Below are 14,241 nucleotides of genomic sequence, written 5' to 3' on the forward strand. Positions count from 1 at the left end.
TGTCAGTTTAGATCAGCCTTTCTCAACCTTTTCAACACAGAGGAACCCTTGAAATAGTTCTCCGGTCTCGGGGAACCCCAGCTAAAAATTAGAAATCTACAACTCATGATACATTAGTGTGATGGTCAGTGGGAAGAATGGTCCTTTCACTTGTGGTCATGTGGAAGAATTACCTCCTTACAGATAGCTAAAAAGATCAGTGGTGTGAGTGGGAACTTATCTGAGAGGCTGAAATTGCCCAATGCTGAAGGAACCCCAGCAACCTTTGGAGGAACCTTAGGGTTCCACAGAACCCTGGTTGTGAGGAAACCTAGTGTAAAAGGACACAAGTCTATTAAAATCCACCAAAGATCTCAAAGATCCAACATTTGTCTACAAATGTTTGCTGACAAAATACTGAATAGGCACCTGCTCAGGTTGCACCGTGAGGGCTTGTTTACACTTGCGATGCCTTCTGAAGAGTGATCTGCAATGGATTGCTCATTAGAGGGCATTTGATAGGCAGTAGGGAGACATTAATGTTGGCTCCTTAATGACTGATTTAACACCTCAAAATCTGCACCACTGCACCGCAAATACGTGGTGAATGGGTGATGTTTGGTGGGCATTTCTGCTGACCGAGTGTAACAGCTGGGTGCCCCTGGCTGCTGCCTTGGAAGCTTAAGGAGGAGTGATTGGGGGGTAAAAACACAACTCAGTTGCGAGCTGAACCCCCAGAAAGAAAAATAATCCACAGCCCTGATATTGTATGATTATTAATTTTGCTTCTCTTATTTCATACGGTGAGAGTAGAATTCAGTGGAGGGACAGCGGTGGATGAAAGGTGTACTAGTTTTATGTCTAGGTGTGAATAGAGAGAAATAAAGGGAAAGTTATTACGGTATAGGGACAGGTTTATTTTTTATCTGTGAGGTACACACATAAAGAGGGATTTGTTTGTGGAAATATATGCAATTTGATGGTTATGTGTATATGATGTTTTAGGCCTCATTCCCACCAGGCGGAACGGCTCAGCTCTGTCCACCAGCTCGGCAGGAGATCTCTCCGTTCATCTCCGCTGAGCGGGCGGATGATAGGTCCGTCTCACAGAGCTGGGAGGGGCCTGTCATGGGCCTCCTATGGAGGGATCGAAGCAAAACGGACAGCATGTCTGTTTTCATCAGATCTAATCCGATCCAATCCGCCAGGACGGATGCGAACGTATCGCCATACGTCTGATTTTAGCGAATCGGATGGCAGCGGACATGGTAAGCGCTGACATCCATTGCTCTATAGACCTGCATGGAGCGTCCGTTCAGGTCCGCCTAAAAAACTAAAAACCTGAACAGTCTGTTCGTGTGAAAGCGGCGTTATATGAAGATTGTATTTTGTGATGGAAAGAATTTATACCTGAAGAAATGGCTTAAACAAGTTGTAAATGTCTTCAACTTTACAGAATACAGTAAGTTCAGTTGGACGTGACCAATAGTTACTAGACATACCATTTCCCTGACAAATAAGAACATTTACAGGCATATTATGGTAAGACTTTTTGTTTTGAGAATTTAGTTTTAAACCTAAAATGGTTGTAAAGGCAGAAGTTTTTTTTTACCTTTATGTATTCTATGCATGAAGGTAAACAAAGAGGGACTCGAGAAGAGGAGGATTCTATGCATGAAGGTAAACAAGCTTCTGAGCGCAGCTCCCCCCCCCCCCCCGCCCAACCCACTCTTATACTCATCTGAGCCCAATCTCGATCCAGCGATGTGCACCAGAGCCGAAGCTCTCTGGGCTCTCTCATTTTTCATTGACAGCAGTGAGAGCTATTGGCTTACTGAGAAAAGATCAATGTGTGAACTGATTTAAGGATCTCTCTATATGTTGTTTTTGAAAATATGCGTCTCTTTTTTATACCCTAGATTGCTACATTTAGAATAAAATTGTATCTCGAACTACCCTGAAGAAGGCGTATAAAAAGACTCTGTAATGTGTAGGAAATATCGAATGCATGTATTTCAATGTTTTACATCCTTTTGAGTGCATACATTTTTGTGATTTTCCCAAAATACCACTCACCCAAAAGCCAATTGTATAGTCATTTTTAAGTATATGACGTTTTGAACACAACTTTAATAGTTTTTTTGATAATTGTTAAATAAAAAGGTTTCATATTTTTTAAATAAAATTGTATGTGTCAGTTTATGCCTATAAAGTCCCGCCCTGTAAGGGGAAATTTTGTATCATATTCAAGGATCTCTCTAGGGAATGACCATTGTGTATGCTGAGCACCATTCAAGGTGCAAGTGACCAATGTGTGTGCTGGGGGTGGGATATCACTGAGAAAAGACCAATCGTGTAGGGGGTGAGATCCTACTTTGGAAGGCCAATGTATGTGCAAAAGGTGGTATCTCTTACTGGGGAAAGATCAGTCTGAGTTTAAGGGGTGGTAATGGGATCTAACTTGGAGAAAGACAGATCCATACGCTGGATGTGGGATCCCACTGAGAAAAGACCATCACGTGTGTGGAGGGTGAGATCCTACTTTGGAAGACCAATGTATGTGCAGAAGGTGCCATCTCCCACTGGGTAAAGACCAGTCTGTGTTCAAGGGGTGGTAATGGGATCTAAAGTGGAGAAAGACAGATCTCAGTGGGATCCCACTGAGAAAAGAACAATGTGCTTGTGAGCTGGGGTAGGGATCTCACCAGGGAATGACCATTGTGTTTGCCTAAAGTGGTTGTAAAGGCAGAAAGTTTTTTTTTATCTTAATGTATGACCAGTGAGATAAGGGGGATCTCACTGGTCAAATACCAATGTGTATGTGAAAGGGGATCTCACTGGTCAAATACCAATGTGTATGTGAAAGGGGATCTCACTGGTCAAATACCAATGTGTATGTGAAAGGGGATCTCACTGGTCAAATACCAATGTGTATGTGAAGGGGGATCTCACTGGTCAAATACCAATGTGTATGTGAAAGGGGATCTCACTGGTCAAATACCAATGTGTATGTGAAAGGGGATCTCACTGGTCAAATACCAATGTGTATGTGAAGGGGGATCTCACTGGTCAAATACTAATGTGTATGTGAAGGGGGATCTCACTGGTCAAATACCAATGTGTATGTGAAGGGGAATCTCACTGGTCAAATACCAATGTGTATGTGAAAGGGGATCTCACTGGTCAAATACCAATGTGTATGTGAAGGGGGATCTCACTGGTCAAATACTAATGTGTATGTGAAGGGGGATCTCACTGGTCAAATACTAATGTGTATGTGAAGGGGAATCTCACTGGTCAAATACCAATGTGTATGTGAAGGGGAATCTCACTGGTCAAATACCAATGTGTATGTGAAGGGGAATCTCACTGGTCAAATACCAATGTGTATGTGAAGGGGAATCTCACTGGGGAAGCACCAGCATGTGTGCTGGAGGTGTGATGTCACTACTGGGGAATGAGCCAAAATCCACCAGTGACACGTGGCAAAATGAAATGAGAACTTTTCCATATATCAGTAAGGTATAGCATGAATGATTTTATTTCAAGCAGATCTTCATATTACTCTTCTGATTTAATTTCTTTTTATAATTCTGATCCTGGTTTTAACAGCATCTAAAAGCGACATCATTCAGGGCCGTGTCATCTCCGTTTCCTTGGGGAAGCTCATCTCTGGTTCTGATGCCACAAATTCCAGATTCACATCTCTCACTCCAATCTCCAAATGTTCCCCAGCCTCCACCATTACCTGTCAGGATATTATTATCAGAGCATTGGAACATGATGTTGTTGGCTGCAGTATCGTCACCATTGCCCTGAGGCCACTCAACTTGCAGCGCAAAACTAATGAGAAACCCAGAGGGACACCACTGAATACCAGTCCATCTTCCCCATCTGTAATAGAAAAACAATAATTGCTGGTCTATGGAAATCTGCTTATTTTGCACTGCAGCAATACTGGGCAATTGGCTTTACATTTGAACTTTGACCATGTACTTAGATGCTCACAGCCACTGGTTATACGCAACTTCCCTTTCACTGTTCTGCTTTTCTGATAATGAGAACACCGATGTAAGCTTCAAGTCAATCTAAGGACTGTCTTGCATGGGAAAATGACAAGTTCGCTTTTAACCACTTTCAGACCGGACCATTTTGCTGGCTTAAGACCGGACCACTTTTTGTGATTCGGCACTGCATCGCTTTAACTGACAATTGCGCAGTCGTGCGACGTGGCTCCCAAACAAAATTGACGTCCTTTTTTTCCCAAAAATAGAGCTTTCTTTTGCGGTTTTTATTTTTTGCACTATACAAAAACACTAAACACACAAATACAAATTCAAAAACACAAAAATACTAAACAAAAATAGAGCGACAATTTAGAAAAAAAACGCATTATTTTTTACTTTTTGTTATAATAAATATCCTCCAAAAATATATTTAAAAAAAAAAAACATTTTTTTCCCTCAGTTTAGGCCGATACGTATTCTTCTACATATTTTTGTTAAAAAAATCGCAATAAGCGATTATTGATTGGTTTATGCAAAAGTTATAGCGTTTACAAAATAGGGGATAGTTTTATGGCATTTTTATTAATCATTTTTTTTTACTAGTAATGGCGGCGATCAGCGATTTTTTTATTGGGACTGCGACATTATGGCGGACACATCGGACATTTTTGACACATTTTTGGACCACTGTCATTTATACAAATGCAGCGATTCCTGTATAAATGACACTGGCAGTGAAGGGGTTAACCAGTGGGTGGCAGTGTAGGGGTTAAAGTGGGGTGCCCCTAAAAAAAAATCAAGTCAGCAGCTACGAATACTGCAGCTGCTGACTTTTAATAATCGGACACTTACCTGTCCCAGGATCCAGCGATGTGGGGGAATAAAGCCCCCCCTCGTTCCCCGCTCCGCTCGCGGCGCCATCATTCGTACTGTGGGCACCCGGCTGTGGCTTCACAGCCGGGCACCCACTGCGCATGCGTGAGCGGCGCAGGGCGCCGTGATACGCCGCACAGTCATCTGGGACACGTGACGGGTCCCAGGTGACTGTGCGGCGCGAGGGGAAGTGATGTCACCAGCCCGGGCAAGGAAGAAGGCAGACTACGAGGGACCCCCTAGCAACAGGTATTTAGAGGTAAAAAAAACATTTTTCCAATTATTATTATTTTTTTATTTTTTTTAAAGAATTTTAAACACTTTTTTATTTTTTGGTGGCAACACCACTTTAAGTGTTCCTAAGGGCGTGTTACTAACTGTTGGGGGCTGGGATTTCTTTTAGTGAACACTGATCTCTGCTCCAATCACATGGAGCAGAGATCAGCGTCACTTGTTGCTAGGCAGAATGGGGAGATGCTGTTTACAACGGCATCTCCTAGTTCAGCCGCCCCGTGAGACGATCGCGGGTATGCCCACGGCGATCGAGTCTGCGGGACCTGTGACCGGACTCACGGGGATCCCGACCGGCATGCAAGCACATTGCCGGCAGCGCGCTCGCGATGGCAGGGCGGCATTTAAAACTGGACGTACCTGTACGCCAATATGCCTGCCCATGCCATTCTGCCGACGTACATCGGCGTGCGCCGGTCGGCAAGTGGTTAAAGTGGTTGTAAACCCTTACAGACCCCTTTTTACTACAGGTAAACCTATAATATGGCTTACCTGTAGCTACCCTGGATATCTCCTAAACCTACACGGTTTAGGAGAAATCCCCTAATATTTTTCAAATATATAACAAGTGACTAGGTATGAGCCGAACACCCCCCCCCCCCGGTTCGGTTCGCACCAGAACCTGCGAACAGACCAAAAATTTGCGCAAACTTCATAACCCTTTTAAAGTCTATGGGACTTGAATGTTCAAAATCAAAAGTGCTAATTTTAAAGGCTAATATGCAAGTTATTGTCCTAAAAAGTGTTTGGGGACCTGGGTCCTGCCCCAGGGGACATGTATCAATGCAAAAAAACTTTTAAAACCGCTGTTTTTTCAGGATCAGTGATTTTATTAATGCTTAAAGTGAAACAATAAAAGTGTAATATTCCTTTAAATTTCGTACCCGGGAGGTGTCTATAGTATGCCTGTAAAGGGGCGCATGTTTCCCGTGCTTAGAACTGTCCCGGCTCAAAGTGTCATTTCGGCAGGAAAAAAAGTGATTTAAAATCACTCGTGGCTATAATGAATTGTCGGCTCCACGTAATACAGAGTACAGTCATTGAAAGTCATTGATAAAAAAAAAAAAGCTTGGGGTCCCCCCCAATTCAATTACCATTCCCTCCAGGTCTGGTATGGATATTAAGGGGAACCCCGCGTCAAATGTAAAAAAAAAAATGGCGTGGAGTTCCCCCCAAAAATCCATACCAGACCCTTTATTTGAGCACGCAACCTGGCAGGCCACAGGAAAAGAGGGGGGGACAAGAGAGTGCCCCCCCTCCTGAACCGTACCAGGCCACATGCCCTCAACATTGGGAGGATGCTTTGGGGGTCTGTGACCCCTCAAAGCACCATGTCCCCATGTTGATGGGGACAAGGGCCTCATCCCCACAACCCTGGCCTGTGGTTGTGGGGGTCTGCGGGCAGGGGGCTTATCAGAATCTGGAACCTCCCTTTAACAAGGGGACCCCCAGATCCCGGCCCCCTCTGTTTGAAATGGTAAGTGGGTACAAAAGTACCCCTACCATTTCACAAATAAAGTGTAAAAAATTGTTAAAAAACACACAGACACCATTGGGAAAAGTCCTTTATTTAAAAAAAATCCAAAAAAAATTCCAGCGGTGGTAATCCACTCTTGCTATGCAGCGATGGCTGATCTCTTCCCTGGGGTCCAGCAATGGGTGATCTCTCCCGATGGTCCAGTGCAGCGCATCCTGTCCCCACCGGAGACACTGCGTGAATCCCGGAAGCCTGACAGGTCTTAGCTGAGGAGGACAGGGCCACCCGTCACCTGACCCAACCCCCCTCTGATGCAAGGGGAAACACGGGCTTCCTCAGTGACGTGCGGGTGACCTCGCCCCCTCTGATGAAATGGAAACCTGCGTTACATCAGAGGGGGCGGGGTCACCTGTACATCACTGTGGAAGCCCGGGGTTTCCCCTTATGTCAGAGGGGGGCAGGGTCAGGTGATGGGTGGCCCCGTCCTCCTCAGTTAAGACCTATCGGGCTGCCGGGATTCCTGCAGTGTCTTCATTGGAGACAGGATGCGCTGAGCTGGACCATCGGGAGAGATCACCCATCGCTGGACCCTGAAGAAGAGATCAAATCACCCATCGCTGGACCCCGGAGAAGAGATCACCCATCGCTGAATAGTGATGGACGAACTTCCGACGGGAAGTTTCGCGAACGTGGCCAAAAGTTTGTGAACTGCAAAGTTCGCGGCGTACCCCATTGACTTTAATGGCAGGCGAACCTTGAAAACCTCCAGATCATATTTTCAGCCACAAAATATTACTAGCTGTGCACAGATAGTCCCACAACATGGTCAGGCCAGGCTATGAAGGGGGTGCAGGAGATGATCAGTGCCACAGTCAGGGCAGCACAGTCCTGTGCCAGTGTCCCAGTGTGCCAACCTGTGCTTGAGCCCCTCCCTCTGCCCGGCCCTTACCCCCACCTATGCAGGGCTCCACTGCAGTGGTCTGGAGGTGCCAGTCCAGTGCTGATCCTCAGCCATGGTGCTGGCACTGCCTGCTGATTGGCTTCTCCACTGCTATCTCTCTCGCTGACACCAGCACTGATATAGAACACTGACACCAGCACCGCAATAGAGACTGAGCAGTGACACCAGCACCGATATAGAGAGCACTGACACCAGCCCTGTGATAGAGAGCACTGACACCAGCACCGAGCTAGAGAGCACTGACACCAGCACCGTGAGAGATAGCACTGACACCAGCACCGAGATAGCACTGACACCAGCACCGAGATAGAGAGCACTGACACCAGCACCGTGATAGAGAGCACTGAGACCACACCAGCACTGAGATAGAGAGCACTGACACCACACCAGCACCGAGATAGAGAGAGAGAGCACTGACACCAGCACCATGATAGAGAGCACTGACACCACACCAGCACCAAGATAGAGAGTACTGACACCACACCAGCATCGTGATAGAGAGCACTGACACCAACACCGTGAGAGATAGCACTGACACCAGCACCGAGATAGCACTGACACCAGCACCGTGATAGAGAGCACTGAGACCACACCAGCACTGAGATAGAGAGCACTGACACCACACCAGCACCGAGATAGAGAGAGAGAGCACTGACACCAGCACCATGATAGAGAGCACTGACACCACACCAGCACCGAGATAGAGAGCACTGACACCACACCAGTACCGAGATAGAGAGCACTGACACCACACCAGCACCGTGATAGAGAGCACTGAGACCACACCAGCACGTGATAGAGAGCACTGAGACCACACCAGCACCGTGACAGAGAGCACTGAGACCACACCAGCACCGTGATAGAGAGCACTGACACCACACCAGCACCGTGATAGAGAGTACTGAGACCACACCAGCACCGAGATAGAGGGCACTGACACCACATCAGCACTGAGATAGAGAGCACTGACACCACATCAGCACCGAAATAGAGAGCACTGACACCACACCAGCACCGAGATAGAGAGCACTGACACCACACCAGTACCGAGATAGAGAGCACTGACACCACACCAGCACCGTGATAGAGAGCACTGAGTCCACACCAGCACCGTGATAGAGAGCACTGAGACCACACCAGCACCAAGATAAAGAGCACTGACACCACACCAGCACCGTGATAGAGAGCACTGAGACCACACCAGCACCGAGATAGAGGGCGCTGACACCACATCAGCACTGAGATAGAGAGCACTGACACCACATCAGCATCGAAATAGAGAGCACTGACACCACTCCAGCACCGAGATAGAGAGCACTGACACCAGCACCGTGATAGAGGGCACTGAGACCACACCAGCACCATGATAGAGAGCACTGACACCATCATCGTGATAGAGAGCACTGAGACCACACCAGCACCGAGATAGAGAGCACTGACACCACACCAGCACCGAGATAGAAAGCACTGAGACCACACCAGCACCGAGATAGAGGGCACTGACACCACACCAGCACCGAGATAGAAAGCACTGAGACCACACCAGCACCGAGATAGAGGGCACTGACACCACACCAGCACCGTGATAGAGAGCACTGAGACCAGCACCATGATAGAGAGCACTGAGACCACACCAGCACCAAGATAGAGGACACTGACACCACACCAGCACCGTGATAGAGAGCACTGAGACCACACCAGCACCGAGATAGAGAGCACTGACACCACACCAGCATCATGATAGAGAGCACTGACACCAGCACCGAGATAGAGAGAGAGCACTGACACCGGCACCGAGATAGAGAGCACTGACAGCAGCACTGTTACCAGCAACTCGCTGAGGGACCCAAAAATATGACACCGCTCAACCTCTTCAAATAGGAGGGTACGGGCATATAGTACGGTGTGCTTTTTTTGTACAAGGAAGTGAGCCAAAGGTAGAAAAAAGGTCAGTGTGCTCGATTAAATAAATTGTTTATAGAGTTATGCATATACATGGTCTACTGGTCACATGTGTTGAATTCCTCCGAGATCCATGGCTCATTTATTTTTATAAAATGTGACGTAGTCAACACTGTGGTGAGCTCGGCGAGTGCGCTTATCGGTCATGACCCCCCCCTGCTGCGCTGAACGTCCTTTCGGACAAGACACTGGACGAGGGGCAAGCCAACAGTTCCATTGCAAATTGGGCAAGCTCTGGCCAGAGGTCAAGCCTGCCCACCCAGTAGTCCAGGGGTTCATCTCTCCTCAGAATACATAGAAAGGACCCCCTAATAATGGATTTTGCTGGCACGTACAAACTAGGATCAGAAACAGTTCCTTTACTTTATTGGATATATAAAATCACATAAAGATAAAATGTGGATACATATCATAGAAGTTTATGGCAATAGGTAACAAAATACAAGACTATACATAGTCAACTGCAGATGCGATCACCCTATGCATTTCGGAGCTGTAGGTAGCCTCCTTCTTCAGGGGTGTAAATGCAACATAAACAAAAGGACTAAAGCTTACGACAGCAGTTGAATGTATCCCACAGTTTAAAATAAGCAGTAAACAATGCCAGATGGATTACAAGTCTTGCCAGTGTTCAGGGCTTCCCAAGGGGGGGGAAGAAGGGGAAGGGTAATGGAGAAAAGGTGTATCATTAGTAATTTTGTAATTTTGTAATTGCCAAGGCAAAGAATCCCAAACACACTTCCCTGAAAGGCCCCTGTGAAGCAGCGACTGGTAAATGAACAAAGACAGCAAATCGTCAGACTGGTGTCCCACATGTGAAGTCTGCGGTCCACGTTAACTCGATGTAGTCGGACACCTGTCGGTCTAGGCGTTCCCTGATGCTGGATCCGGATGACACCTGTCGATGGGTCGGCTGAAAGAATGACCTCATATCAGAAGTCACCAACACATCTTCAAACCGCCCTCTTCTTGCAGGCGCTGTTGGATTTGTACCCGCAACTCTTTCTCTGGGAGTGGGAATTCCTCCTCTGCCAGCGCACGCAAAAGCAGAATGCAGCAGTTGTCGAAGCAAGGTCTGTAAGTGCTCCATTCTGACAGCCCTCTGTGATGGTGATAACATTTCCGCCATTTTGTGTTTGTACGTTGCCACCCAGTACTGGCCTTGACCTTTATGCTTTTTATACGGGGTCCCTGTTAAAACACTGGAGCATGAAGGCCCCCATTTGCACTAAACTGGAAGCGGTGTGGTGGGCTGGCTCCTGCTCATCATCCAGGATAATGTCGTCCTCGTTCTCCTCTCCCCATCCATGCACAACAACAGGGATCCCAGAAAGGTTTAAAGGAAGCTCTTCTTGCTCCTCCTCATGCGCCCCGGCACCATCCTCCTCTGACTCCTCTTCAGACTCCTGTTGTTGACTTGTCTCAGATAGAGTAGCCCCCCCTGGGAATTCATCCAGCATTGCGACTTCCTCATCTTCCTGCTCCTGCTCCACCACGGCTTGATCAATGACACAACGCAATGCACACTCCATAAAGAAGGCATAAGGTACGATGTCACTGATGGCGCCATGGCTGCACCTGACCAGTTTGGTGATCTCATCAAATGGTCGCAGAAGTCTGCATGCGTCACGCATGAGCAGCCACTGGCGCGGTGAAAAAAAAACAAGCTCCCCAGAACCTGTTCGGCCACAAAGTTCCATAGCGTCGGGCAATCGCAAATAAGACGTCTGACCGGCAGATTGTGTCGCCGCTGGATGTCAGCAAGGCGAGCCATGGCCGTGTAAGATCTTCTGAAATGGGCCGAGATTTTCCTTGCCTGCCACAAGATGTCCTGGACCCCAGGACCAAGTTTAAGACGTGTGCCATGCATGGCACGTGCGTAATTTTGCCCTGTTTCAATGCAATAAGCAGATTGGCACCATTGTCACACACCACTTTACCAACTGTCAAATTGAGCGGTCTTAGCCACTGATCTGCCTGTGAACGCAAAGCTGAAAGGAGTGCAGGGCCAGTGTGGCTCTTGGCTTCCAGGCACAACAGACGCAGCACAGCATGGCAACGTCTCACCTGGCATGTCGAATAGGTTCTGGGGAGCTTGGGCGGCGCAGCGGAAGAGACGCTAGCAGCGGAAAAGGAGGAGTCAGCCGAGGAGGAGAGGGAGGAGGAGAAGAAGAGCCAGGCCTGCATGCAATCCATGGCGGTAAAACCAAATCTATACGGGTGCCACGGGTTACATGCTTGACGGCCGTCAGAAGGTTCACCCAGTGGGCAGTAAAAGTTATATACCTTCCCTGCCCGTGTTTGCTAGACCACGTGTCTGTGGTCAGATGCATCTTGGCACCGACACTGTGTGCCAGAGATGCATTCACTTGCCGCTGAACATGGCCATATAGCTCTGGGATGCCCTTCTGTGAGAAATACTTCTTTCCTGGACCTTCCATTGTGGTGTTCCAATGGGCACAAATTTTCAAAAGGTCTCAGAGTCCACCAGCTTATATGGCAGTAGTTGGCGGGCTATCAGTTCTGACAAGCCAGCCGTCAACCGTTGGGCAAGAGGGTTATCCGGCATCATCATTTTTTTACGCTCGAACATTTGGCCCACGGAAGCCTGCCTTTTTGCAGAAAAACGTGAGGACAGCATGATGGAAGGTGGAGTGGAGGACAATTGTGAGGAGAGAGGAGAAGGAGAAGTAGAAGACGAGGCTGGATGGTGAGAGCCTGGAGTGTGGCTTTGTGGGTTCCGTTGCTCCCACTGGGCTCGGTGATGGCAGCTCATGTGCCTTCTTAAGGCGGTTGTCCCTAGGTGAGTGTTGGGCTTACCACGACTTATGCGCTGCCTGCAAAGGCTGCAGATGGCAACACTATTGTTCGCAGCGGATACGTAAAAAAAAAGCCCACACTGTGGAGCCATGTGCCTGCGTCCTGGGAGCGCCAGATGACCGTACATGGTTGATGCCTCACTCCTGATACATTAGCAGTCTGGTTTGTCCCTCCTGTGCAATCTAAGTTCTGCCTGCTTCTCCTCCCTATCTGCTGGTCCATATCTCCCTCTAAACTCCCCTCCTCTTCCTCTTTTGTGGGCACCCACATGACATCACTAGACACGTCATCATCGACGTCACCTTCCCCACCGCTATAATTAGAGATCTCGGAGTAGGCAGAAACACCGGGGACCAATCTCCTCCTTGGGCTGATCTGGGTACTGTCGTCGGACTGCTGAGTGGCGGTTGTTGCTACCTCCTCTTCCTGATCCAATGTCAAGAGTGGCTGCGCATCGGCAATGTCTTGTGATGGATGGTGGTGGTTGTGGTGGTAGTGTCTTTGGGGTTGCACATAGCAGAGAGTGAAGAATAGGGTGCAGAACGAGAGGATGAGGAGGGTGCAGAAGAGTAAGGCTGAGTGAGCCACTCAACCAAGTCTGGTGCATCTTTTGACGTAATCGCACGCACCTTCTGCAATTTGCCACTTTGGCTCAAGCCTGTTGCTCCTGCCCTACCCCTACCACCCCTGCGGAAGGGCCTGCCTCTTCCTCTGCCTGTCATTTTTTAAATGACCCTGTGACAAAAGTCTCTAGAGAAGTGCAGTATGTATGTGGAAGAAGGTATATAACACCCCGCTTCAATCTGTCATTTTTGGGAGCCACTGTTCTATCACACCAGTTATAATACTTTTTTTTTATTGCGTTTGTCACTCTTTGTAGTATCGCTGCTGAACCGCTCAGAAGTCACAATGCTACACAGTGGAAATGCACTATACTATGCTTTCTATATGTGCAAGTATTTCATACGTGTATTACACCACTATATACTGTACACCAAATAGTACACCTATACCAGTCCTTAAAAGGACCTTTGTGGACCTAATAGTAGCTAGCTAGTAGCTAGTGAATTTTAGACTGTCCCAGCTCCAAAAACCAAACTGTCCCTCCCTACACTGAGAAATAGACATGTGCATTCGTTTTTGTCTGAATGCATTTTCGTCCGAATTTCTGGTATTTTCATTTTCGTATTGACAAACGATAACGAAAGTGCAGAATCCGAAAAACGAAAGATCCGACATAAATAAATGCTTTATTTTCGTTGTTACAACAGTTCGATATAGAATAGGAGATTCACCATGACCAATAACAATCTGTGTCTATTGAACCTGTGGTCGAATGTGCCTAACCTTACCGCTATTGGTCCAAGATTATATAGAGAAAATATTCGACAGAGAGCAAATATTCGACAGAGAGAAAATATTCAACATAGAGAGAAAAGATTTGACAGAGAGAAAAGATTCTAAAGTGCTCATTTTAAAGGCTAATATGCAAGTTACATGTCTGGGGACCTGGGCCCTGCCCCAGGGGACTTGTGTCAATGCAAAAAAAAGTTTTAAAAACTGCAGTTTTTTCAGGAGCAGTGATATTAATGATTAAAGTGAAACAATAAAAGTGTAATATTCCTTTAAATTTCATACCTGGGTGGTGTCTATAGTATGCCTGTGAAGGGACGCATGTTTCCCGTGGTTAGAACTGTCCCTGCACAAAGTGTCATTTCTGCAGGAAAAAAGTCCTTTAAAATCACTAGCGGCTATAATGAATTGTCGTCTCCCGTAATACAGAGAACAGTCATTGAAAGTCATTAATAAAAAAAAAAAAAAAAAGCGTAGGGTTCCCCCAAATTCAATTACCAGGCCCTTCAGGTCTGGTA

At 47.2% G+C, this 14,241-nt stretch overlaps 1 protein-coding gene across 1 annotated transcript in view; it reads right to left on the reverse strand.

Annotated features, from left to right (window-relative positions):
• Window positions 1-3,584: 3,584 nt before the first annotated feature.
• The window catches only part of LOC143961442 (vitelline membrane outer layer protein 1 homolog), a 68,366-nt gene continuing 57,709 nt past the window's right edge, over window positions 3,585-14,241 (reverse strand). Inside the window, exon 4 of the mRNA XM_077470737.1 lies at window positions 3,585-3,873. Coding sequence (XP_077326863.1) covers window positions 3,585-3,873 — 289 coding nt within the window. The remainder of the gene's footprint in view (window positions 3,874-14,241) is intronic.

Source organism: Lithobates pipiens, unplaced genomic scaffold (genome assembly GCF_037356315.1).
Source record: "Lithobates pipiens isolate NorthernLeopardFrog02 unplaced genomic scaffold, aLitPip1_a1.2 Scaffold_8, whole genome shotgun sequence".
In the NCBI taxonomy this organism is placed as follows: Eukaryota; Metazoa; Chordata; class Amphibia; order Anura; family Ranidae; genus Lithobates; species Lithobates pipiens.